This window comes from Carcharodon carcharias, chromosome 16 (genome assembly GCF_017639515.1).
Source record: "Carcharodon carcharias isolate sCarCar2 chromosome 16, sCarCar2.pri, whole genome shotgun sequence".
NCBI classification, from domain to species: domain Eukaryota; kingdom Metazoa; phylum Chordata; class Chondrichthyes; order Lamniformes; family Lamnidae; genus Carcharodon; species Carcharodon carcharias.
This window is the reverse complement of record NC_054482.1, coordinates 64,644,414-64,668,515: the sequence shown is the minus strand read 5'-3', so window position 1 is coordinate 64,668,515 and position 24,102 is coordinate 64,644,414. Positions and strand designations below refer to the sequence as shown.

At 38.2% G+C, this 24,102-nt stretch overlaps 1 protein-coding gene across 4 annotated transcripts in view; it reads left to right on the top strand.

Moving 5' to 3' along the window:
• The window catches only part of oma1 (OMA1 zinc metallopeptidase), a 69,716-nt gene that overhangs the window by 7,551 nt on the left and 38,063 nt on the right, over positions 1-24,102 (top strand). For 3 of the 4 annotated variants that reach the window (XM_041208531.1, XM_041208533.1, XM_041208534.1), the window contains exons 3-5: positions 4,647-4,875; positions 16,915-17,088; positions 23,522-23,629. In XM_041208531.1, coding sequence (XP_041064465.1) covers positions 4,647-4,875; positions 16,915-17,088; positions 23,522-23,629 — 511 coding nt within the window. The remainder of the gene's footprint in view (positions 1-4,646; positions 4,876-16,914; positions 17,089-23,521; positions 23,630-24,102) is intronic. The other variant, XM_041208532.1, reaches the window with a different exon arrangement.

The following is a 24,102-nucleotide window of genomic DNA, read 5'->3' as shown; positions in this document are numbered from 1 at the left end:
GTGATGTTAGAATGCCTAACCACAATTGTGTGAACCAGAAAGCACTGGAACTACAAATATTTACCTGAAACATAAACCAGTGATAAAACATTATAAAGCAGTAATAAAAATACTTTTGCTTTTCCAAACACTGTATCTTCCATGTTTCCACCCCCAAAGTACTATACTAAAATGATACCGGTGACGTCCAGGGAATGCTTGGGTCTGCTCAAAAATTTTTGGACAACTGTTGTTTCTCAGCAATAGATTTCTGAACTGGAGAGGTTACAGTGTACCTTCATTCAAGTGATTAATGTAGGTGGTGAAAAGTTGAGACCCCTGTACAGACCATTGGGGAATGCCATTTGTCACATCGCATTCTACTCTCTGTCTCTCACCTCCCCGTAATTTACCACCCCATGTTACAAGGTTATCTCCAATTCCCTATGTTTTCATTTTTGCTAATGAATCAGTTCTGGAACCTATTTGCAGAAGTTCACAAAGATAATACCCATTGACACTCCCCTATCCACCATGCTAGTGGCATACTCAAAATTGTAATTAGTTTTGTCAGATGTGACAATCACTCATTACAAATCCTGCTGACAGTTTGGTCAATTTGTACTTGTCCAAGCGCTTAGTCACTCGATTTCTGATGATAGATGTCAGTAACCTTTGCACAAATTATGTTAAATAGTGTGGTGTGTAATTACTTGGTTTCACCCTCAGTTTGTTCTTAAATAGTATTTGCAATTTGTCAATCTAGAGATAAAATTCATGAAGCTTAGAAAATTATGACAAAGCATTTATTTCTTTTATAACTCTTGAATGGAAACCATCAAGTTTTGGAGATCTATCTATCTTATACTTTGGGGTAGTTGTACTAATTAGAGACAATATAATGGCAATAGAAAATGGGACATAACTTTAAGGTAGAAATGGGTCTATATGGATTGTGACAAAGGATAAGAAGGAATCAAGTATATTAGTATTCTACCAACCACCTCATAGTGGAAGCGAACTGGAGGAAGAAATATGTAGGCAAGTCTATGGAATGATTAAAAGAACATTGATTACTAATCAGGGGAGATTTCAACTACCCCCAAATAAACTGGCAAAAAGAGGTAGGGAAAGGGGAAAATGAATGGAATTTTTATACTCTGTTCAAGACTCATTTCTTATCCAACAAGAGAAGAATTGCCATTGAATCTAATAATGTAAAATGAATCAAAGCAGAAAAGAGCAATAAGTGTAGGGGAATATCTAGGCAACAGTGATCACAATGTAATAAGGTTGATTGATTGAGAAAGTAATAATGATTGAGAAAGCCATAAGTAAGACAAAGACCAAAATAAAAGATTGAAGAAAGCTAATTTTGAAAGAATACAACTAAAGAAGATTAACTGGGAAAAATGACAGAAATAGAACAGCCATGGGAAATATTTAAAATGGTTATCAGTACAGTTCAGGATGAATGTCTTCCTTTAGAAAACGAAACTAACTACCTAATAATGAAATACCGTGAATGAATAAAGATGTAAGGGAAAAATTGAAACTAAAGAGAAAGGCATATTCTTAAGTTCATAGACCCTAAAGGAGATGATGACAAAGAGAATAGGAGGAGGTTAGGAATAAAGATTTTTTAAAAATTAGGAAAAGCAAAACCACAAAAGTAAATTATCATGGAACACTTAAGGAAATTATATTCTACAGACATAACAAATAACAAAAGAAAATCAGGATAGCAATGCAAAGATAAACTCAAATAATGACAGCAAACTTTGCCTAAGAATTTACCAGGGAGACTAACAGTGTGGGCAGGACATTAGGGCAAGAGATCAAAAAAGATATAAAGACATTGAAACTAGAACAGGGGGAGATAATTGATAAGCTATTCAAACTTTAAAAAAATATTAAACCCCTGGTCTGGATGGATTGCATCCAAACATAAAATGAAGTTCGGGAAGAGATAGCAGAGGTACAATTATATATATGTGAAACAATTCATTAGAAAAAGGAATGCTGCCAGAGAATTAGAGGACAGCTAATATTTTGTTTAAAAAGGAAGACAGAACAAGCCCAGGCAACTATAGACCAATTAGCTTAATGTCAGTGGTTGGAAGGGAATGAAAGCTTTACTCAAAGATGTAATAGGAAAACGTAGAAAGGGAAAATATAGTAAGTAGTCAGATGGATTTAAAAAGGGAAGTTAATGATGATCAACTCTATTGAATTCTTTGAAGAAGGAACAGAATGTGTAGATAAGGGTAATGCAGTAAATGTAATATATTTGAAATTTCAAAAGACCTTTGACAAAGTATTGCATAGTAGATGTTTGACTAAGACTCAGAGCATATAGAGTTGGGGACAGCTAGTGGAAGGGATAGCAAAGCAGCTGCAGAAGAAAAAATGGAGAGTAGGGATTAAGGGTAGCTATTCAGCCTAATAAATGCTGAGAAGTAGTTAATCCACATGGATTAATGATGGGCCACTGTTGTTCACAATTTACATTAACAATTTGGACTCAAGAATCAAAAGTACAACTTCTAAGTTTGTGGATGATACCAAATTAGAGGATGCAGTAATAGAAAGGAACACTTTTAAAAATACTATTTTTAGAATGGGAGTTTAATTGGCAAATGAATCTCACTATAGATGTGTTCGTTGGACAAATTGGTTGGACAAATAAGAAGGCCACATACTACTTAAGTAATGAAAGTCTAAATGGAGTAGAGGAGAAAAGGGATCTAAATTTCTCCCATGATTTTAAGGCTTCCTTGTTCGTTCACTGGAAAAAATGAATACCATACCTATTTAACAAGTCTGACATTTCCTTATTGTCCATTATAATCTTTAATGAATTATCATTTCCTTTTGCCACTCTTTTTCTCTTAATATATTTATAAAAACTTTTGCTGTTAGCTTTGGGTATTCCTTACAATTTTTTTACATCTGTTTTTACATCACTTTTACTTTCTTTGTATCCCTTTATTGTATTTTTTTATATAGCTCTCCCAGTCTGCTGGATTTTTTAGGAATTCCATAATTCTGTGGTCTTGGCAGAATGAGTGTGAATACAAGATGATGTATGAGTCAGTGCAGAATTTGTACAGGTCCAGAGTAAATTGTTCTTCCTAACTAGTTGCTCAAGAAATCATTTATGTGCACAGCAAAGAAACTTAACCAAGCTCCTCATGTTAGAGAAAATACTAATTTAAGCAGAACTGTCTTTGCATATCCTCATACACGGTAAGGTGTCAGAACATCAGGAAAGTTTTGCAGGAGTTGGAGATAATTTCAGTATAAATAATCCCTGATTCCCAAACTTAGATAATGGTCAAATCATTTAAAAAATTTACTAGATTCCATCTTTCTGGAGACATATCATTTCAGACGTCTTTCTCTCTAGGGAACCACTCAGCTGAAGTTAGCTACAGACACACCATATGAAATTCCCAATAGCAGCACTCTTTCTGGTCCTGGGTGAGAAGTGAGAATTCTTTTGGCTGCCCATTGTGTGTTTCTATGTACCTACCTGGTACTGAATTTTGGTAACCATTTGGTAACCCCATCAGATCTAGGACCAAAGAATACCTCCAAATCTATAGAATTCCCTTTGGAATGCCTCACTGACATCCCTACAAATTATACAAGCTAAAGTTGTAGGAATGTAGTCAATGAGCCATGGCCTCGAGACTTACTGTTTGAAAGGGCATTAGAAGAAGCAAGTAGAAATGAAAAACTGAAAAAGTTGGCTGAGAAGCGGGCCCAGAGAAAACAGAGGCCAGTGCACCTTCTCAACCCACAATCTTCCTCTGCAGCAAATGTAGTAGAGACTGTCATACGAGAGTGGGACTCCGGAGCCACAACAGGCAATGCTTAACACAGTTGACCACCGCAGCGCAAGCCATCATCTTGTGAGATAGAAGGCTGCCACAAGAAGTCAATGAGTAGGATATCGTTTTAAAAGTCACTCTGATGGACAATACTTCATATTCACCTCTTTCGCTCTCTTTCACTCACACACCCCTCCTTTGAAATAACATCATTTAGAGCTTTTGTAACAAAGTAAATTCTTGAGATATTAGTTCTCTGAAAGATGCTAAAGGAAAAACTGAATGCTGGAAACGATCCATAATGTTGCATGTTTTAAACATTTACCATTAGTAATTTGGGTTGGAATTTTATTGTGATTTAGGCAAGAGCTAAGCAATGTGGTTTTCTTTTTAGAGATATTTTGTTTGCTTGCTTAGTATATATTTACATAAATTTAATTACTGCTTACCAGATATACTTTAATTGTTTTTAATTTGCTATGAATTTAGCCTCACTTTTGAACATTGAAGAATAATATAATTGCCACCCAGTCCAATTAACTTTAGGTTGGTATTTTACAGAACAGTCAGAGGTCAACTGCCAGTTTGTTAGTGAATTGTGTTCTTGTTTTAGGCTGTTACTTGGTTGTGAGAAACCTTTGTCCTAGGTGTTTAAGCCTAAAGATAAAATTGCAGAACAGAGACTAAAGCAAATGGAAGGTTAAGTTGAAGGCATGTTTGGAGATGACTGCATAAGTCTGAAAAAAGCTTCAGAATTAAAGTAATCTACAGCATCCATTGTGTGGAAAATGTTTCTTCAGATTGTAATGGACTGACTTTGTGTGTTTTCAGGAGCATACGGAAATGGTGGCAGGCTCTTCCCCCTGACAAACAGGAGCTACTTAAGGACACTGTGAGAAGGAACAAGTGGAGAATTTTATTAGGCATATGCAGTTTGTCAGGTTTGATTGCAATCTATTTCTGGAGTCACTTGGACAAGAGTCCTATCACAGGACGCACTCGCCTACTGATGTTCAGCAAGCGACAGTTTCTGCAACTAGTTGAATTTGAGTATCAGACGGTAAGCATGCATTTGGTACACAAGGTCTAAGTTATAACTGTAGCCCTTGTGGGTGATTTTTAAAAAAACTTATTTTCTAAAAAGAAATACAGCTTCATATTCCACTAAACTTCTGTGGTCCTTTACAAATCTGTGTTCATTTTACAGTCTAACACTTATACATCCAGGAAATATGTATGCAATTCATTGAATTATTCTGCATAAACATTCCTGTTGAGATTCTCGTGTAAAAATTTTCAAAAGGCGGCTTTACCTATGCCATTTCTCCAAGAGCCAGTAGATGGCGACCTAATAGGATTTCCAGTGTTAATCTGATACTAAATTTTAATAAAGAAATATCAATGCACCTATTGCTGGTAGCACTGTGATGCAAGTGCCCTAACCTATCCACAGTTTAATTCCTAGCTCCCTTTCATTTAAACATAAAGCTTTTTATATAATTCTTTTGCACTTTTTTAATTTTTTGCACCCTTAATATATTTGTTTCCAGCTCTTTATATGCTCCTGTTCCTGTAGCAGATAGAAATCCAACATCCTCCATATCTTCTGCTGTTTCGTATCCTACAGTGTAGTCATTATCCATGTGTTCTTGTGGCAGTTTTACACTTTGTTGAATGTGTGTGCTGCTTCATGTATTTTCAGGTAGCTGCCATCTGATCCGCACATGTATTTTCCTTGAGTTCAGAGAATCACAGGATTGCTGGAGGCAATTCAGGCCCCACTAACTTAATGTTTCTTTTTAATCAATATTTGGGATGTGAGTGTTGCTGGCTGGGCGAGCATTTATTGTCAATCCCTAATTGCCCTTGAGAAGGTAGTGCTGAGCTGCCTTCTTGAACTGCTGCAGTCCATGAGGTGTGCATACATCCACAGTGCTATTAGTGAGGGGGTTACAGGATTTTGACCTAGCGACATAGAAGGAATGGCAATATAGTTCCAAGTCTGGATGGTCTATGATTTGAGGGTAACTTGCAGGTGGTGATGTTCCTATGCATCTCCTGCCCTTGTCCTTCTAGCTGGTGGAGGTTGTTAGGAAAGGAAACAGTTAAAGAAGCTCAATTGCTAATTATTAGGTTGTTTAACTAAGTACACATTTGGTTGTATAAAAGGGATAACAGCTGAGACTAGTTCTTTCCGTGGAGAGTTTTATGACAAGCAATAAAACTCTGCCTGAAGGAGTCTGTCTTGGTTTTGCTCTTCATTCCTAAACAACTATTGGAACTTATCGGTGGTAGCAGAGGATGATTACTGCTTGTAAGTAAAAGAGTGGAAACTAAGCTTTCTTCAGACAAAAGACTGTATTTGCAGTTAACTTTAAGAATAGAGTGGTTTGGAGTCACTCAGAAAAAAAAGAAAACGGCTGAATCAAAATGTAGAGTTTCGGGGTATGATTACCCATTGATGTTTTCTCAGAGTGAACCTATGAGCAATGGAAGAATGAAGTAGCTATGTGGACATGGGTTATGTCCTTGCCACGGAAAAAACAGGGAATGGCCTTGGCACTTTCGTTACCATACAAAAACAAAATAAGATGCAACATATTTTCGGAGTTGGATCCTGAGCATTTGGACACAGTTGAAGGTTTGGAAACATTGTTAAATTTTATGGATAAGATCTATCAAAAAGATGATTTACTAAGTGCTTACAAGGCATGGTCCAATTTTAACAAATTTAGAAAGTTGGAAGACAGTTGCATAGAAGATTACATAATGGAATTTAGTAGATAATATGCAAGATTGCAAAAGGTCCGTCTAGAAATTATCCAATCAATGCTGGCGTTGAAGATACTAGACTGTACCAAAGTATCGAATATGGACAGGCTTCTAGTTCCATTGGGAGTTAAGTTAAGAAAGACACACACTGCTAGAACAGATGTCAGAAACTCTTTAAAAAATTTCCTTGGAAAACATTCCTTTCCAGCAGCGTTCATGGCCCAAATGAGCCATTCGACGGTAGGACAGTAAATGGAAGATACAATGTTAATAACTGGTGAGAACATTTAGAAACAGAACACAGGCGTCCGTATGAAAGGAGATTTGTAACTAGAAACAATAGCGACAGAAACACCTTTGAAAATGGCAGGAGAAAAGAATTAGGGACTTACAACAAAAGAAATGCTCAGTTTTAGATGCGATTCAAAATACCATTATGTCCTAAACAATAATAATATGGTGTTCGAAATTAAATGAGACAGAAGACTCAGAAGGTGGAGATATTGACCAAAGAGAGGGCATTGTATTAGTTACAAGACGTTTCAGCCTGGTGATGAATGTCTTGGTGGCAGAGTCCTTCACTGTGCAGCGCTAGATAAAGCGGATGCACATCTACAGTCTGTGGTTAACTGGTTAAAATGCTACCTGGATGCCTTAAATGACAAGGACTGGAATAAAGTTAAAGGATTTGAGAGTTCCACCAGTTTTAGATTTGGAGATGATAACACCCTGAAATCTTTAAAAAGGGCAGTGATTCCCTGTAGGATGGCTGGAGTCAATAATTTCATCAGCACAGATGTAGCGCCTAGCAAAATACCATTACTGTTGAGCAGATCATCGATGAAGAAGGCGCAAATGAAGCTGGGCATTGAAAATGACAAGGCCATTGTATTTGGAAAACCTGTGGATTTACAATTTACACAATTTGGACACTACTGCATTCTTTTAATGAAACCTAACTTTTCTACGAAGGAGATGAAAGAAGTGTTATTAGTGTCAGGGGATAGGAATTTAGAAGATAAAAATCAAATTGTGTTAAAGTTGCATCAGCAGTTTCTCCGCCTCCTTCACAAAGATTAAAAATTTTGCTAAGGGATGCAGGAGTAAAGGATGGAGAATATGCAAAACTTACAGAGGAGACAAGTGATAGATGTGATATATGTAAGAAATACAAAAGGACACCGTCATGGCCGATATTGAGTCTACCTTTAGTGAGGGATTTCAATGAAGTTGTGGTGATGGATTTAAAGGTGTGGGATAAAGAAAAGAATGTTTCTATTTTACATTTCGTAGATTTGGCAACAAGGTTTAGCCAGTCAACAATCATATACAGTAAAGAAAATAATTGTGGATCAGGTAATGGAGAAATGGATAGGGACAGGATTGGGACCACCAGTGAAATTCCTCAGTGATAACGGGGGTGGAGTTTGCTAACAATGAGTTCCGGGCTATGTGTGAAAACATGAATACAAAAATGCCCTTTTAGTAATGGAGTGTGTGAAAGGAATCACAGTTATAGATTAGATGCTTTGTAAAATATTGGCGGATAGACCAAGCTGTAAATTAACATCAACTCTAGCATGGGCTGTCCATGCCAAGAATTCACTGCATATGGTTGGGGGCTATAGTCCATATCAGTTGGTTTTTGGTAGGAACCCAAAAATTCCTTCAATCTTAAATGATCATCCCCCAGATTGGGAGGGAACTACGATTAGCGCTACCTTTCTGAGCATTTAAATGCACTACACGGGGGTAGAAGAGCGTTTTTTAAAGCCAAAGTTTCAGAAAGAATTCAGCGAGCTCTAAGACATAATGTACGACCATCAGAAACTATTTTCAATCGGGAAACATGGTGTAGTATAAAAGAATACTGACAAGTAGAAAGGCCTGGGAAAGATTATAGGTAAAGAGGATAAAACAGTAATTTCACAATGTGGGAGCCAGACTATTCAGGTACATTCATCAAGGTTAGTCGGTGTGGACTACATATTTGCAGTTTCGGAAAGTGTTGTAGGAAGGGACGAGGAACCATGTACTTCTCATACCCATATGTTGCATGATTGTGAGGACCAGGTAGCTGAAGTTGACAGGGTATCTGAAGATCGAGACAGTAATTCGGATGAAGAGGATAAGGCAATTTGTCCCAGAGCACAACTGCTGAAAGCTTGGACTGAAGTTACATGTTTGGTAGAAGTAGCCAGTCAATAGTGGATTATGACAATTGTAGGTAGAGAAGGGAAGGCCACTGGAAAAATATAAAAACTGGTTAAATGCACGAGATAAAGGACAGGAGGTTAGGCCTATGGATTGGGAACATGAAGTACAAAAATGGAAGGCACAGAAACACAGTATCAGTTCAGACAGTGGGTCTGAGAGTGAACACGTCCCTAGGAAGAGATCACGAACAGTTGAAAGGACATCTATAAATGGGAGAGGATATCAAACAGTAACAGTCTGGAGCATGATGGAAGGCAGGATAGAGGGTGTAGCTTAACAAGGTCGAGGTATATGGCACAGACTGGTAAAGCTACGAGGAACAGAAGCCCATGATTGAGAAGTCTTAGTAGCTTTGAACAAATTACACAATAAATTAATAAAGGGTGCCAAACAGCAAGTAATACATAGTTGGAAAGAATTTGGGGTATACACAGAGGTGCCAGATAAGGACAACAAGTTCTGTCTCATAGATGATTATGCACGGAAAAGGTGCTTCCTGATGGGACTTATAAAGCTAAAGTCAGGCTAGTGGCACAAGGGTTTGAAGAAAAATTGGGCGACTGGGATATAAGAGTAGATTCACATACAGCAAGGAAAGTTATGCTGAAGATCTTTTTGGCTCAATTAGCTATAAATGCTTGGTCCATTGATAGTAAAGCTGCTTTTTTGCAGGGACACCAACTTCAAGGGGAAATTTTTCTCCCTCCATCAAAAGAAGTGCCAAATGCAGAAGGGACTCCTTGGAAGCTAAATAAATGCGTAAATGGTTTAAATGATGCCTCTAGAGTTTGGTATTTCACAGAATTGTTACAGTGTAGAAGGGTCATTCGGCCCTTTGTGTCTGTACCAACTCTCTGAGCATTTTAATTTAGTGCCAATCTCCTGCCTTTTCCCCATACCCCTGCACATTGTTTCTATTTAAATAATCATCTAATGCCCTCTTGAATGCCTTGATTGAACCTGCCTCCACCACACTTCCAGGCGGTACATTCTAGGCCCGAACCACTTGCTGTGTGAAAAAGTTTTTTCTCATGTCACATTTACTTCTTTTGCAAATCACTTTAAAACATATGGGGAGGTGATAGCATAGTGGTATTGTCACTAACTAGTAATCCAGAGACTGGTATTCTAGAGACCCAGAGTAATTCTCTGGGGACCCGGGTTCAAATCCCACCACAGCAGATGGTGATGAATTGAAATTAAAGTTAAAATGATAACTATTGTCCATTATTGTAAATACCCACGGGTTCAGGAAATCTGTTGTCGAGCGTAAAATCAATGCAGCTTTTGCACTTGAGAGAAATGGGGACATTCAGCCATGTAATTATTTCATGGCTGATGTTTAACTCCTCTTGTTTCCTTAATCCCTAATCCTTGAAGAATTGGAGATGGAGAGAGTGAATATTTGGAGGGAGAGCAAGAAATTGGAGATGAGAGAGTAAATATTTGGTGGAGAGAGAGAAGGGAATTGGAGATGGAGGGACAGGGATCTTGATTCTCAAAAGGCTGATGAATTGTTTCATGTTGATAATTGGTTGGACCAGAAGGCAGGACAAGGTCAGTTTTGTTAAAGCTGGGCTGTCTTCAGTTGGAAGCAGACCTGGTAATGTTTTATTGGCATCATGGAGGGAAACTTGCAGGCATCTTTATAATGCATGTAGATGATTTTTTGTGGGGTGGTAGTAGCGAATTTGAAACAGTTGTCATTGATGGGCTCAGAATGGAGTTTAACATTGGAAATCAGGCTTCTGGTGTGTACATTGGATTGGAAATCAGGCAGAGTGGATCACATGTCCTTTTACATCAGCAATCCTGCTTGGAGAACATTGATCTCATTGCAATTAGTCATGGTAGGGCCTCCCAGAAAAATACAGTGGCTTCTGAAAAGGAAGAAAAGGAGCTCAGAAGTTTGATTGGGCAACTCAATCAGCTAGGCAAACAAACAAGGCTGGGCGTCAGTTTTGATGTTTTGGAAAAGAGCACAAAATGAACGATCCCAGGGCTGAAGAAATCATTCGGGTAAACAAAACATTGACAAAATTAAAAATGAAACAGTGCGTTTTGAAATTCTCATCTTTGGATGATGTTAGAAAAATGAAACTATATTCAGTGATGCGTCTTAGGCAAATCTATGTGATGGATTTTTGGGTGCAGGAAGATTTATAATATTTCTCATGAGAGAAAAAGGCAAATGCTGCCCTTTGTCATGGGAATCTAAAAAGATACGAAGAGTTATAAAAAGCATGTTGTCAGCGGAGTCTCTAGCCCTTGTTGAGACAGTAAGTATGGCATTCTTTATATCAAAGGTACTAGCACAAGTTCTAAATGGAAAAGGGTATTCAGGAACAGTACCTATCAGATAAGTCAGGTAATAAGTCACTTTGGGAAGGCTTAACAAGAAGAGATTGTGAATTGACCATTGCAAGCTTAAAACAGATGCCTGAGAATATGGAGATTGCGAAAATCAAATAGATTGATAGCAACTACCAATTATCTGACTGCTTCACCAAGAGAGCGAGTGAGCTCCAAGAAGTTATTAGAGACCCTCAAAGAGGGACGTCTTTTTCTTTAAGAAAAAAATATTCCATTTGTGTGGACATATCTAGACATGTGTTCTTTTTTTTTAAGGAGGGGAATAAAGTGAATTTATTGAATGAAAAAATATATAAATGTTTGTTATTTCTTTTTTTGTGTGGTTATATAAATCTAAGTGTTTTTTTTAAGAAAAGGGAAATCCATTAGGGAAGGAAACAGTTAAAGAAGTTCAATTGCTAACTATTACGTTGTTTAACTAAGTACGCATTTGGTTGTATAAAGAGCTTGGCCTAAATAGCTAAGTGGTTATGGTACTAGGTTTGTAACCCCAAGATCAAGAGTTCAAATCTTACAATGGCAAACTATGAAACAATGTAACTTCATCTGAAACAGATGGAAACATGTTTGTACTCGAAAGAGTTACTCCTGTGGTTGTATAAAAGAGATAACAGCTGAGACTAGCTCTCTTGGTGGAGAGTTTTGTGACAAGCAGTAAAACTCTGTCTGAAGGAGTCTGCCTTGGTTTTGGTCTTCATTTCTAAACAACTATTGGAACTTATCAGAGGTCAGGGGTTTGGAAGGTGCTGTTGAAGGAGCCTTGGTGAATCCCTAATGGTTCTTATGTTCCTGCCCAGCAACACCGCTGCCTTCCACAACTTTTTCCTTCTGCAGTGCAGATATAAAAGCTACTTTTTGCATTTCAGTCTTCCAAATCATTTTGTGTGAACAATTCATTCAATCTATCTGAATAAACTAATGCACTGTTCAGCTGCATGTACTACAATATACACTTCAGCCAATTCTCACGATCACTGTCTAGTGAATCTCCCTTATGACTTGAAAACTTTGTGTCTTACTGAAATTTAGATATTATGCATCCATACATTCCTGGTCTCTTCACAGTTAAGCAGGCTTCCTATTTTTGTATCAGTGCAAATTTTTGACTTGCTTTTGTAATGACCATGTTGAGAAGACATTGATTGCATTGAATCACCTCATGATCTATGTGGAAAACTGGAATGTGATTGCACTTTTTGTGATGGCCATTTTGTAATGTTCTTTCAGATATTTTATGAATAAAGTATATTTCTCCAAAAAAAGTCCCTGCCCCACTGCAATTGTACCAGCAGGGGGTGGCATTGGGCCAATTGAGGCCCTTAAGTAGGCAATTAATGGGGGTGGGGTGCTCCTTAACGGGCTCTCTAGGCTCAATGGAGGGCTTTCACAAGGTGGTCCATGATCTCCACGTACCCACCCCTCCCTCCTGACAAAACTCTGAGGCAGACCTTCCTGAACCTGAGGTGTGGATGTCCTACCTCCAGTCCATTAATGGTAGACTGGGTGGACCCCCCACTCCCCAAACCACTCCCAACTAAGGGGGCCTGCAGTGCCCTGTTAAATCCAACTCAGTCTCTAACTTTCTACTGACATCTACTTTTTATTAAAACTAGAAAATAGAGAAAAAATATACACCAAAATGAATATAGTAATTGTTTCCCTATTTCATTTCAGGGCATATTTTATCCATATTTTAATTAAGAAACCTAGCTGCAGGTACAAAGCTCAAAGTCAAGGACAACATCAAGATTGCAAAAGGAGAAATGGGATAAGTGACGAAGTAGTGGTTAGGTGGTGCCAAGCTTGGCTTTTAAAAGCCTGTAGGAGAAAGAGAAGACTGAGGGAGGTAAGGAGTTTCGCAGTTTATAGGTGATATAAAAGAATGTGCAAATAGTGGAAATGCAAGGCAAAGGAATAATGTGTTTGGAGCTTGGAAGGAACAAGAGAGGAATGCTCAAAGGTAGCCATGACCATAATAGTATATATGGTAACAGAGAGAAGCCAGAAGGTTGTGATAGGGACAGAGAAAAAAATGAAGGCTAAAATTGAGAGCAGGATTGCTTTTCAGGTAACGAAATGACGTTTGGTATTATATAAAAAAGGAGGCAAACTTATATCGGTCATAGAATTTTATATTAAATATAAGCTGAAATGTTTGGAAACACCCCACAGGTCAAACAGCATCTGTGGAGGGAGAAACAGAAAGATCCTCAAATGGAATCATTAACTCCCATTCCATTGCTGGCAATGAGCCCTAATATTTTCTGTCCTTATTTAGCAATCCCAGTATTTTGTTTTTATAATATTAAAATTCGATACACAATCAGTTTGCATTAGCCAACTCTTGATTCTTATAGGTACTTCATTATTAGCCTCAAATTTCAATATCTCACACGATTGGCAATATTTTAGTTGGATTTTAGTCTTCCTTCTGTTATCAAGGCAGAGAATACATTGTGACTAGGTGACGGCAATGTTCCTTGTGCTAACTATTTTCTCTACGTCACCTGAATGCTGGTTGGCAACAAGGCTGAGATTAGCAATTTAGTAACCTGTTTTGCCACCTCACTTCTAGAAATAAATTTGCAAATTGACAGATTCATTCATTAGTGGTTTGCCCCTGTTGTTTTTTTTCTATATATGTAGTATTGGTTAAGGAGACCATTGCAGTGCTGGAGAAGGAGGATGTCCCAGAGGGTTCAAGGACAGAATTAATTTGTAGAGAGCTAAGGAATAAAAAGAGTGCAATTACTTTGCTCAAAGTAGTCTATAGACTGCCAACTAGTGGAAGGATGTCGAGGAACAAATCTGCAGGGAAATTTTCAGAGGTTCTTTCACTGAGACTAATAAACGGAAAATATATACTTTTAGTGGAATTAGAAAGGCTGCAATTTAATTAACTTTCAGTTAAGTCCCCAATAAAACCACTCTAAATACTTATTGAACAAACAGACACCCTGGGGGAGAAATTGGAAGAATTTTCCAGTGTTCTTTTTCCACATCCCAAGATTGCCTGACCCTATATTACTGTAATAAAAACAGAAAGTTCTGGAAATACTCAGCAGGTTTGCCAGCATCTGTGAAGAGAGAAACAGAGTTAATATTTTGAGTGAAATATGACTCTTGAAAATCCGTTCTGAAGAAGAATCATATTCAACTTGAAATGTTAACTCTGTTTCTTCTCGTTAGAGACGCTGCCAGATCTGCTGAGTACTTTAAGCACTTCATGTTTTAATTTCAGATTTCCAGCATTCGCAGTATTCTGCTTTTAAACTATATTAATGTAAATGCTGGATATTTTTTGTGGGGGTTGGCCAGTTTTTCAGATGCCCCCAGCGGCCACCTAAAATAGGTGTCAAGTCTCCTGGATTTGTTTTTATGAGGGACCGAACACCTATTTTAGGACCATTTTGGGAAATTGGCCTGTACTGAGCAGAGCAGGTGCCAGCTAAATTGCTTCTGAAGATGTGGCAGACACTGACACCTTGTCCAGATTACTCTGATGAGGCCTGAGGCCCAATTTCAGGTGATGGACCATAATTAATTTTTACCCCACTATGTGGAGCATGAAAGGGAATTTGCATTTGCACTCTGGTAGACTGAGGTCAGACTGAAGCTGTTTTGTATCATAGTTTGGAGTTCTTTCCTTGTCCCTTGGTTACAATCTGTGACACTAGAAGGTGACATAGGAATTGATGTAAAAGATGGATTGATTGAATTGTGCACTATGCATTATGCAAATAGGTTTAGATTGGCACCTTTAGCATTCAAAGGGTTGCAAGTAAAGGATGTCTTCATTTTACAGTTTATGTAAATGCAGCATTTCAGTTCCTTTAGGAACCAAACTAGTTGATTATTATGCAAAATACAGTTTTAGAGTAAAGAACTAAGGACAGTTGTCAGGAGCAATTTCCAGCAAGCCAGTTATATAATACAAACAACAGAAATAGGGTTAAGGTTCTAAAAAGGATTTTCCAGTGTTTTTTTTATTGTTGGAGTGAAGTATGTACTCAAACTCCTGGAACAAATTAAGAGGACAGCAGCCAGATGCACAATCTCTGGCCTTGTCATTTGGAAATAAATGTCAGCAGAAAATGCATCCATTTTTTTCAGACCATCAAATGGCAGTGATTATTCTTTGCAATTCTGAAAATTGTGTAAAGATTAAGTACAGTTTTAAATCTATCTTCCATTCATTTAATGAAAAGCCACAAATTCAGAAGATATTTCTCTTTAAGGCATTGTTTAAGTACAAGAATTTCTTCTCTGTATACTGTAGGTAAAAACCAGGGCACTTAGCAGCAACACACTTATGATTGTATATTATACACCAGAAATAATTTGCCACATAAAGGAGCGAAGACCCCCAAGATCACCAAATAATAGCTTGTCAGACTGTCAAGTTGTGAGTAGAACACAAATGCATTTAACTCAGTACAAAGCACAAGTAAAATATAGCACCTGATGTTTTTTTAAAGTTCATTCAGGAGAAGTTGGAAGGAAATTTATCAAAAATGAAATGGTGAAGACAAAACCATTTAATAACTTTTTAAATGATATGAGAAACATGCTAAGAAACATCCAACAATTAGGAAATTCCTTTTCTGTCTATAATAATTGGTGTTGGAAAGATGATAGAAATAAAAATAATTATGAAGTAATTATTTTTAATATAGAAGGATTTGGTTGGTTATGATTAAACTAACTGATGCCAATACTCTTCACAAAGTAATCTTTTTGCAAACTGTCTTCACAGAGGAAGATAATTACCTGCGTAATTAAATCATTTTGAGAATTTGAGAAAATGTCAGTGAATTCTGAAACAACAACATATAAAATAGGCATTTTGCTTAAAGCCACTTTGCGATAGACAATAGCATTGTTGCCATTTAGTAGTTGGGACTTACCATAGTGTGCTGTGAATGAGTATAGTTAGATGTATCTCTTGCACGGGGTATCTTAACATTGCATTGTATTTTATTGCTTGCAGTGCTGAGTACTTGCACTAAGAGCAATAAAGAAGGAAAGAAAGAACTTACATTTCTGTAGTGCCTTTCATGACCTCAGAGAGTCCCAAAGCACTTTACAGGCAATTGATTATTTTTGAAGTTTTGTGATATAGGAAAACTTACATGTTTGCAGTGCTCATTCTGTGCCTAGAGATGTCTCAGAATGCTCAAAGAGTGAATAAAAGTTGGGAGGTGGGGAGCAGAAAAAAGGGGGCTGTCAGTCAGATGTTTGTAAGGAAGGAGCTTGAAAGGGAGGAAGGCAAATCAGAAATGTTGAAGGAGGCAGTCACTGTGAGCAGGGATACCATGGCTTGAGTGGTCACTGGACTTAATGTATTGCTGAGGTTAGATAATGTGGATTTCCTACTTAGATGCCAGATTAGAGCACTAGACTCTTTGAATGGGATAATGCAGCTTTGATAACTTCCAAAGAGCTTAATTTTTGGACTTCACTGTGGTGCTTTGGAAGGAAATAGGAGGGGAAAACATGCCTTGGTATTTTTTTACATTTTGCAGTGCCTGGCATATTGTGGTTTATTGTTGGAGTCCAGAGAGCAAGGCAGGATTAGTCAAGCATGGCTCAGGAGATTAAATGCTCATGGGGAGAAAATCACACTTAACAATGCAGTTTAATTATTGTTTAATTTTTTTAAATGAGTTGTTGAGTGTACTTTATCTTGAAGGATTGATGCTGAAATTGTGTTTGTTTCTCATTATTTCCTGTCTAGGTGCTAGAGAGCTACAAAGATAAATTTCTGCCTGTGACTGACCCACTGTATGAGACCATTCAGTTTGTTTTCAACCAGTTGATTGAAAAAAACAAAGATATCCCAGGAGTTTCTGAAACTAAGTGGAGTATTAACGTTGTTGAAGATTCAGAGATAAATGCCTTTGTCATGCCAGTAAGAAACAAATCCTGATAAAGCTTCAAACTAAACATGTAAACATTTAATGTACTACATTAGCAGTCTTATTGAGGATCTTTACTGTATCAGTTATAATATAATTCAGTTATGAATTCTGCATGACAATTGAAAAATAATTTCCTTATTATATCCCCTTGTGGCTTACTTAATTGTATTATTCTGCAGTTATTATGTCATTACAATGTTTAATCAGTGAAGTGTCTCCAAAATTTCAGCTTTTGTTAAGTGTTCAACTTAATCAGTTTCACATTCCAATTAATTTAGAATCCCTACAAACCTATACTTGATGCTGCTTTATACACTTAAGCAGGACAATAACAAGCACCAAGTGGAATTTTTTACTGAAATATAGCTGAAAATGAAGTTTAATCAAGTCTTCTCAGTAACAATAATTGTAAATTTTAGCAGTTATTGTTAACCATCTACAAATGGAGGGGATGCAGTGCATGGGTCCACATCATTAAGAAGGGGTACTGTTTCATTTTCATTTTCTCCTGTATTGTTGAGTTCCCAATTCTGACTTAATTAGGTCTCCACATGCAGCATGTGTATCACTTAACATGGGTGAAGGTTACAGGAGAGAGAGTTTCCTTGGGTTAGAAGTGGATAAGACATACAATTTCAGGATGTTATTTAGATCAGATATACAAGATTCAGTACAGCTGTTTCTTAAGTTAAGTATAATTATAGTATTACAACAGTCACCATCTGGTGACATTTAGAAAATATATCTCAAAGTCTGAGGTAGTATCTCCATTCTCTAAAACTAGCCTATATATAAAATTGATTGCTCACTAGGAGCAGGTCAGTGACCTATTTCCTGTATTGTAGGATATGATTAGTTGGGAGAATTAGGAATTAATATCTATATAATAGTTAAAAATAGAGCAACTAGTGATTATACTGCCAAAATCATTTAAAAACTGTGCAAGCTCCAATTGACATTCAGTACTCAAAAGGATTGATCTGCACTGTTTCATTTCAGTGAAGTGTGCCAGTGGCAAAACACTTGCTTTGGGTGTTTTTTTATGCTTACGGTTGTATTTCTTTACTATCGATTGCTACCATAACCTGACCATATTTACTAGACGAGATAGACAGTTTTTGTGACATGTAGTGATTTCAAACTGAATCATCACCGGTAGAATTGAGAGTGCATTGTCTAAAAAATACTTTGACTAAAGAAAGATTTTTTAAAAAAATTAAATGAAGAGAATTATTCACCATTAAAAATAAATTAATCTGTACATTGTGCACAATATATGTGTTTGCATTGTTAACTGGATGGGGTAGGTATTCTGGTCTTCTTTTGATATGTCTGTTTGTACATTTGGTGTACGTTATTTTTACAGAACTTAAATGCTATTTTCAACACCCAGCAGAGGAATCCTAGGAGACTTGAAGGAAGGAAGCCTTTGCAGCCACTGTCAGAAAATGGTTAAGTCTGATCAACAGAAAGAACAATATTTATCAAGAAATTATTTTTTCTGGCAATTTGGCAGCTGTCCTTTTCCTCCTACTCCAGCAGGACCCCAGTTTGGCTTCCTTGCAGAGACCCAGAAGGTCACCTCTCCCATTCAAATTCCCACTGAGCAGGAGGGTACCTGTGTGACGAACAGATATCCTGTTGATGTGCACCAATAGAAAATTCAGGCCAATAGTTTCTACACTTTTTCCATCAAACCAAATAGCTCCAGCAAATATAAGTGATATTATGTACAAGAAGACTGTGCTCCAATCAGTAACATACCTTGGGCTCGGATTTATGAGCCCCAGTTTTTGATTGTGGGCATTGGCATTCCGACCTGTCTTCACTGGTTCTGATTTAGGTGGGTAGCATACAAATTTGGTATTCCCCGCTCATCTGCATGATTGCCGCATGTGCACGCTGCTCAGTGGGAGGCCAATCAGCACTTTGCAGGTACCACATGGAGCAGCCAACTTGTTCTTCTTAAAGGCAGGCTGTCGCTCTTAAAAAGGAATTACAGGGAATAATATTGGTGGAATTTAAATGCTGGAAAACTGACCATGAAAATAGACAGAGTGTTCCATGATGATGGATGCGAAGCTGGAAGCATTAGTGGTTAGCTGTGCAGGAAGGTTGAAACCTTCATTCTTCAGGGGACCAGGAGGCCTTCAAGATCAGTTTCAGAAGGGAGTGTGAGTGGTGGCCAGGGAGATAAATTCCCAGCCTCTGTACCTGAGGAGCTGGCAACGGTGCCACAAGAAATCTAATGACCTCACATGAATGGTCAAGGTCAGTGAATTCATCTACCCACTGCACCACCAGCTACTCACACTGCTCAATGCACAACATCCCTATCAGTAGCCCACCATCAGTTCTTGGCCCTATGGTACATACCTAACATCCAGAAACTCCATCTCATCCTCACACACCTAACAATGCTACCGAACTCACACCAACCTCTCACCGCCTGAAATTACCTTCAGCTATTCAGTGAGAAACTTGGATTGGAAATGACTGTGCTAAACTTAAATAAGGGTAATTACAAAAGAATGATGGCAGAGTTGGCTGGAGTGAACTGGGAAAGGGTTTTAGCAGAAAAGACGGTTGATGAACAATAGCAGACATTAAAAAAATAGCTCATGACTCACAATAATGATATATCCCAGTGAGGAAGAAGGATTCTAGGAAGGGGATAAACCAACCATGGTTAACCAAGGAAGGTAAGGATAGTATTAGATTAAGAGAATACAACGTGGCAAAGATTAGTGGTAAATTAGAAGATTGGGAAAGTTTTAAAATCCAACAAAAGGTGACCAAAAATGATCAAGAGGGAGAAAATTAACTTTGAGGGTAAACTAGCAAATAATATAAACATAGACAATAAGAGCTTCTTTAAATATAATTTATAATTAAAATAATGGTCAAATTGAAAATAGGCCCCTTAGTGAATGAGGCTGGGGAAATAATAATGGGGAACCAGGAAATGGCGAGGAGTTGAATAAATACTTTGCATCAGTCTTCACTGTAGAACACACTAATAGCATTCCAAAAGTACTAAATAATCAAGGGGCAAAAGTGGGGGAGGAAATAAATACAAAGCTATCACTAGAGAAAAAGTACAAGAGAAACTAATGGGGCTAAAGGCCAATAAGTCCCCTCGACCTGATGGGTTGTATCCTAGGATATTAAAGAAAGTAGCTACAGTGATAGTGGATGCACTGATTGTAATCTTTCAAGAATCCTTAGGTTTTGGAAAAATTCCAGAGGATTGGAAAACTGCCAAAGTAACACCTTTATTCAGAAAGGGAGGGAGACAAAAAAGAGATAACCTATAGGCCAGTTAACTTAACATCTGTCATTGGGAAAATGTTAGAGGATGTAATAGAGCATGTAGAAATGCATTATATAATCAAGCAGAGTCAGTATGGCTTCATGAAGGGGAAATCATGCCTGACAAATTTATTAGAATTCTTTGAGGAGGTAACAAGCAGGATCGATAAAGGGCAACCAGTAGATGTAAAATATTTGAATTTCCAAAAGGCGTTTGATAAGGTATCGCACACATGGCTACTTAATAAGATAACAGCTCATGATATTGGGGGTAGTATATAGGCATGGATAGAGGATTGGCTCACTAATAGAAGACAGAGAGTCTGGATAAGGGTGGCATTTTCAGAATGGCAACCAGTAGCTAATGGAATGCCACAGGGATCAGTGCTGAGGCCACAATTATTTACAATATATATTGACTTGGATGAGGAAAGTTTGTGAATGACACAAAAAAAGGTGGGAAAGCAAGTGATGAGTCTGCAGAGGGATATAGACAGGTTAAGTGAGTGGGCGAAAACATGGTTGATGGAATATAATGTGGGAAAATGTGAGGTTATGCACTTTGGCAGGAAGAATAGAGAAGCTGAATATTATTTCAATGAAGAAAGCTGCAGCACAGAGGGATATGAGGGTCCTCGCGCATGAATCACAAAAAGTTAGCATACAAGTTCGGCAAGTAATAGGGAAGGCAAATGGAATGTTGGCCTTTATTTCAAAGAGAATGGAGTATAAAAATAGGGAAGTCTCGCTAAAACTATGCAAGAAACTAGTTAGACCACACCTAGAATACTGTGAACAGTTTTGATCCTCTTATCTAAGGAAAGATATACTGGCATTGGAGGCAGTCCAAAGAAGGTTAACTAGGTTGATCCCGAGTGCGAAGGGATTTTCTTATGAGGAGAGACTGAGTAGGTTGGGGCCTGTACTCATTGGAGTTTAGAAGAATGAGAAGTGACCTTATTGAAACATAAGATTCTTAGGGGGCTTGACAGGGTAGATGCTGAAAGGTTGTTTTCCCTTGTGGGAGAGTCTAGGACCAGAGGGCATAATCTCAGAGTAAGGGGTTGCCCACTTAAAACAAAGATGAGGAGGAATTTCTTCTCTAAAAGGGTAGTCAATCTGTGGAATTCTTTATCAGAGAGGGCTGTAGAGGTTAGGCTGTTAAGTATATTCAAGGCTGAGGTAGACAGATTTTTAATAAGGGAATCAAGAATTATGGGGAAAATGCAGGAAAGTGGAATTGAGGATTACCAGATGAGCCATGATCTCATTGATTGGCAGAACAGACTCAATGGGTCGAATGGCATTCTTCTGCTTCTACGTCTTGTGGTCTATTCAGCTTTGGCAGGAACTTCACCCAGGGAATTGCTACACAATCTCTGACATTCTGCCCTTTTTGTAGGACAAGGTGGCACACATAAAAATGAAACAGAGCAGAACTGCTGTGGGGTTAGAAGAATGCCTCCATCTCAGCCCTGTGGAAGAGGTCTTTCAGCATCATGGGGCCAGTAGTGATAGAGTTTGTGCCATCCAGTCTCTCAGAGAACATTGTGGATGATGGTAATTTCCTTCCTTACATCCCTCCTCAACTCCCATCTCAGCATCGTTATGCTAATTGGTATAATGAGCAAGCTGCAGATTGTGTTACCATGGACCTCTTGCTTCCTACCGAGCCCCATTTCCTTAGAACAACCTTTCCCACCTGATTTCCTTGAGACTGCTCTCTGCCCAGGCACAGCTACCCATGCGGGAAGAGAGAAAACAACAACACAGCACCAGTGAAGAGGTCATGTTATTTGATATTGCAATCACAGCCACCAATTCCAATACTGGTACAGCATATACTTTGTGGCTAGTATAGAGTTGGCATCAACAAATGGTGAGTCATATGGACATGATTGGGCCACAGCCAGACCAGGGGTAAAGAATGATTCATTTGCCAACTGCCCAAAGGGCAAGGTTGCAGACAGGTTGAGACTGCTGCAGTGAACTCAGTTGAGGACCCCATTGGGGTGGGATACAGGAGAACACGGATGGGTGCTGGCTGGCCTGCCAAACAGCCTACTGTCATGATCAAGGAGCTTGAAGAATCCAGCTCCAAGTTAGCAGAGGGTGTAACTCAGAGTTTCCCTTCTCCACAACCTCTGCTCCATCTTCCATGTTGCCCTGCAGACTCAGAGCCACTGACACTGCTGCCCTCATACCTGTGCAGCCTTTGTGTGGACTGATGACCACATCTGCTGTCCTCCCTGTCAGGCTACGGTAACATTCTCTGACAAATCAAGGAACTCACCGCAGCATCTCCAAAAACAACCAGTATACTTTCCGACACCTTGCAATAGCTGACATTCTTAAAAATTACCTTGCCTGCAATTTGGGTGACTGGCACTTTAAGAAATGCTCAGACAGGGCCCATCTTGGATCTCTGAACCTGTTGTTTGCAGTGGTCTAGATTAGGTATCCTGGTTAGTTGTGATATGTAACATCAGGATAGTGCTGTTTCACAGGCTGAGGATGTCCATATAGGCCTCGCTTTGAAGAAATTGCGCTGGAAGTGACTAGCAGCGATGTGCGCCCTAGCACAGTGGCACTAGACCTCTGTAATACCATTTCAGGCATTGCTATGGAGATGAATTTTTGTACCCCTTGGTTTTCAGATCTTGTCATAATCTACAGAATTTCAACTGTGTGCTTTAAAGTCTGCTTTTTGGAAATGCACTCCACCATTTGTCACCTTGTGGACAGGTTCATGTTTCCCTTCCCACTCTCCCATCCACTAACTGTGACCTATAAGATTTGTCAGTTTTGGGTATTGTGCAGTGATGGGTCATTTTGCCACGAAAGAATTGCATAATTTGAGCCATTGTGATGGATAGTTTATTTCATCTCCAGCAACAAGGAAATTTCAAACCCTCTGTAGATTATTATGCAACACCATATAACATTTTATCTTCAAAACAGCTTGAACATAACCAAAATTTAGTGGATTACTGTTAGTTAAAATATTGAGAGGTTTATTTAGCATTAACTTAAATTGTCAGCTTTTAGTGCCTCCCATCACTATTTGATGATATGTGTCTTTCTAATTGAATTGTTTTCCTTTTGCCATAGAATGGGCAGGTATTCGTTTTAACTGGGCTGTTCAAAGCAGTTGCAGACACTGATCAACTGGCATGCATTCTAGGCCATGAGATGGCTCATTGTCTCCTTGCGCATGGGGTGAGTGCAACTTCATTGCTATCAGTGGTTTGGGTCACAATGTATTCACAAATTAACTAAGATCTTAACCATACAAAGTATCAGTTTCACTGTTAGAATAAGGCAACTTGTTTATTCTAGTGAAATAAACTTAACATTTGGAAAGAATATTGGTCAGACATGATTTGGGCTTAATTCAATATTCTGATAGTGTCTGGAAAAACATTTGGCAATTGCTGTAGTTAGAGGGTTTGGCTTACATCAGTATTATAATAGACATTTGAGTTATTGGTAGATTTACATTACTACTACATGTTACAATGAACTAAGCAGTATCACCCAGGTATTGGTACTTATAACTGGAGAAAAGCAAAAATTAACCAGGAAAGCATTGCTGCAGTTCTTGATCAACTTTGAGCAAACCAAAGATAGCTTTGCACATTGTGATAAGTAGCATTATGCTCTGGCATCTATTTTCAGCTTTTTTGTGCTGT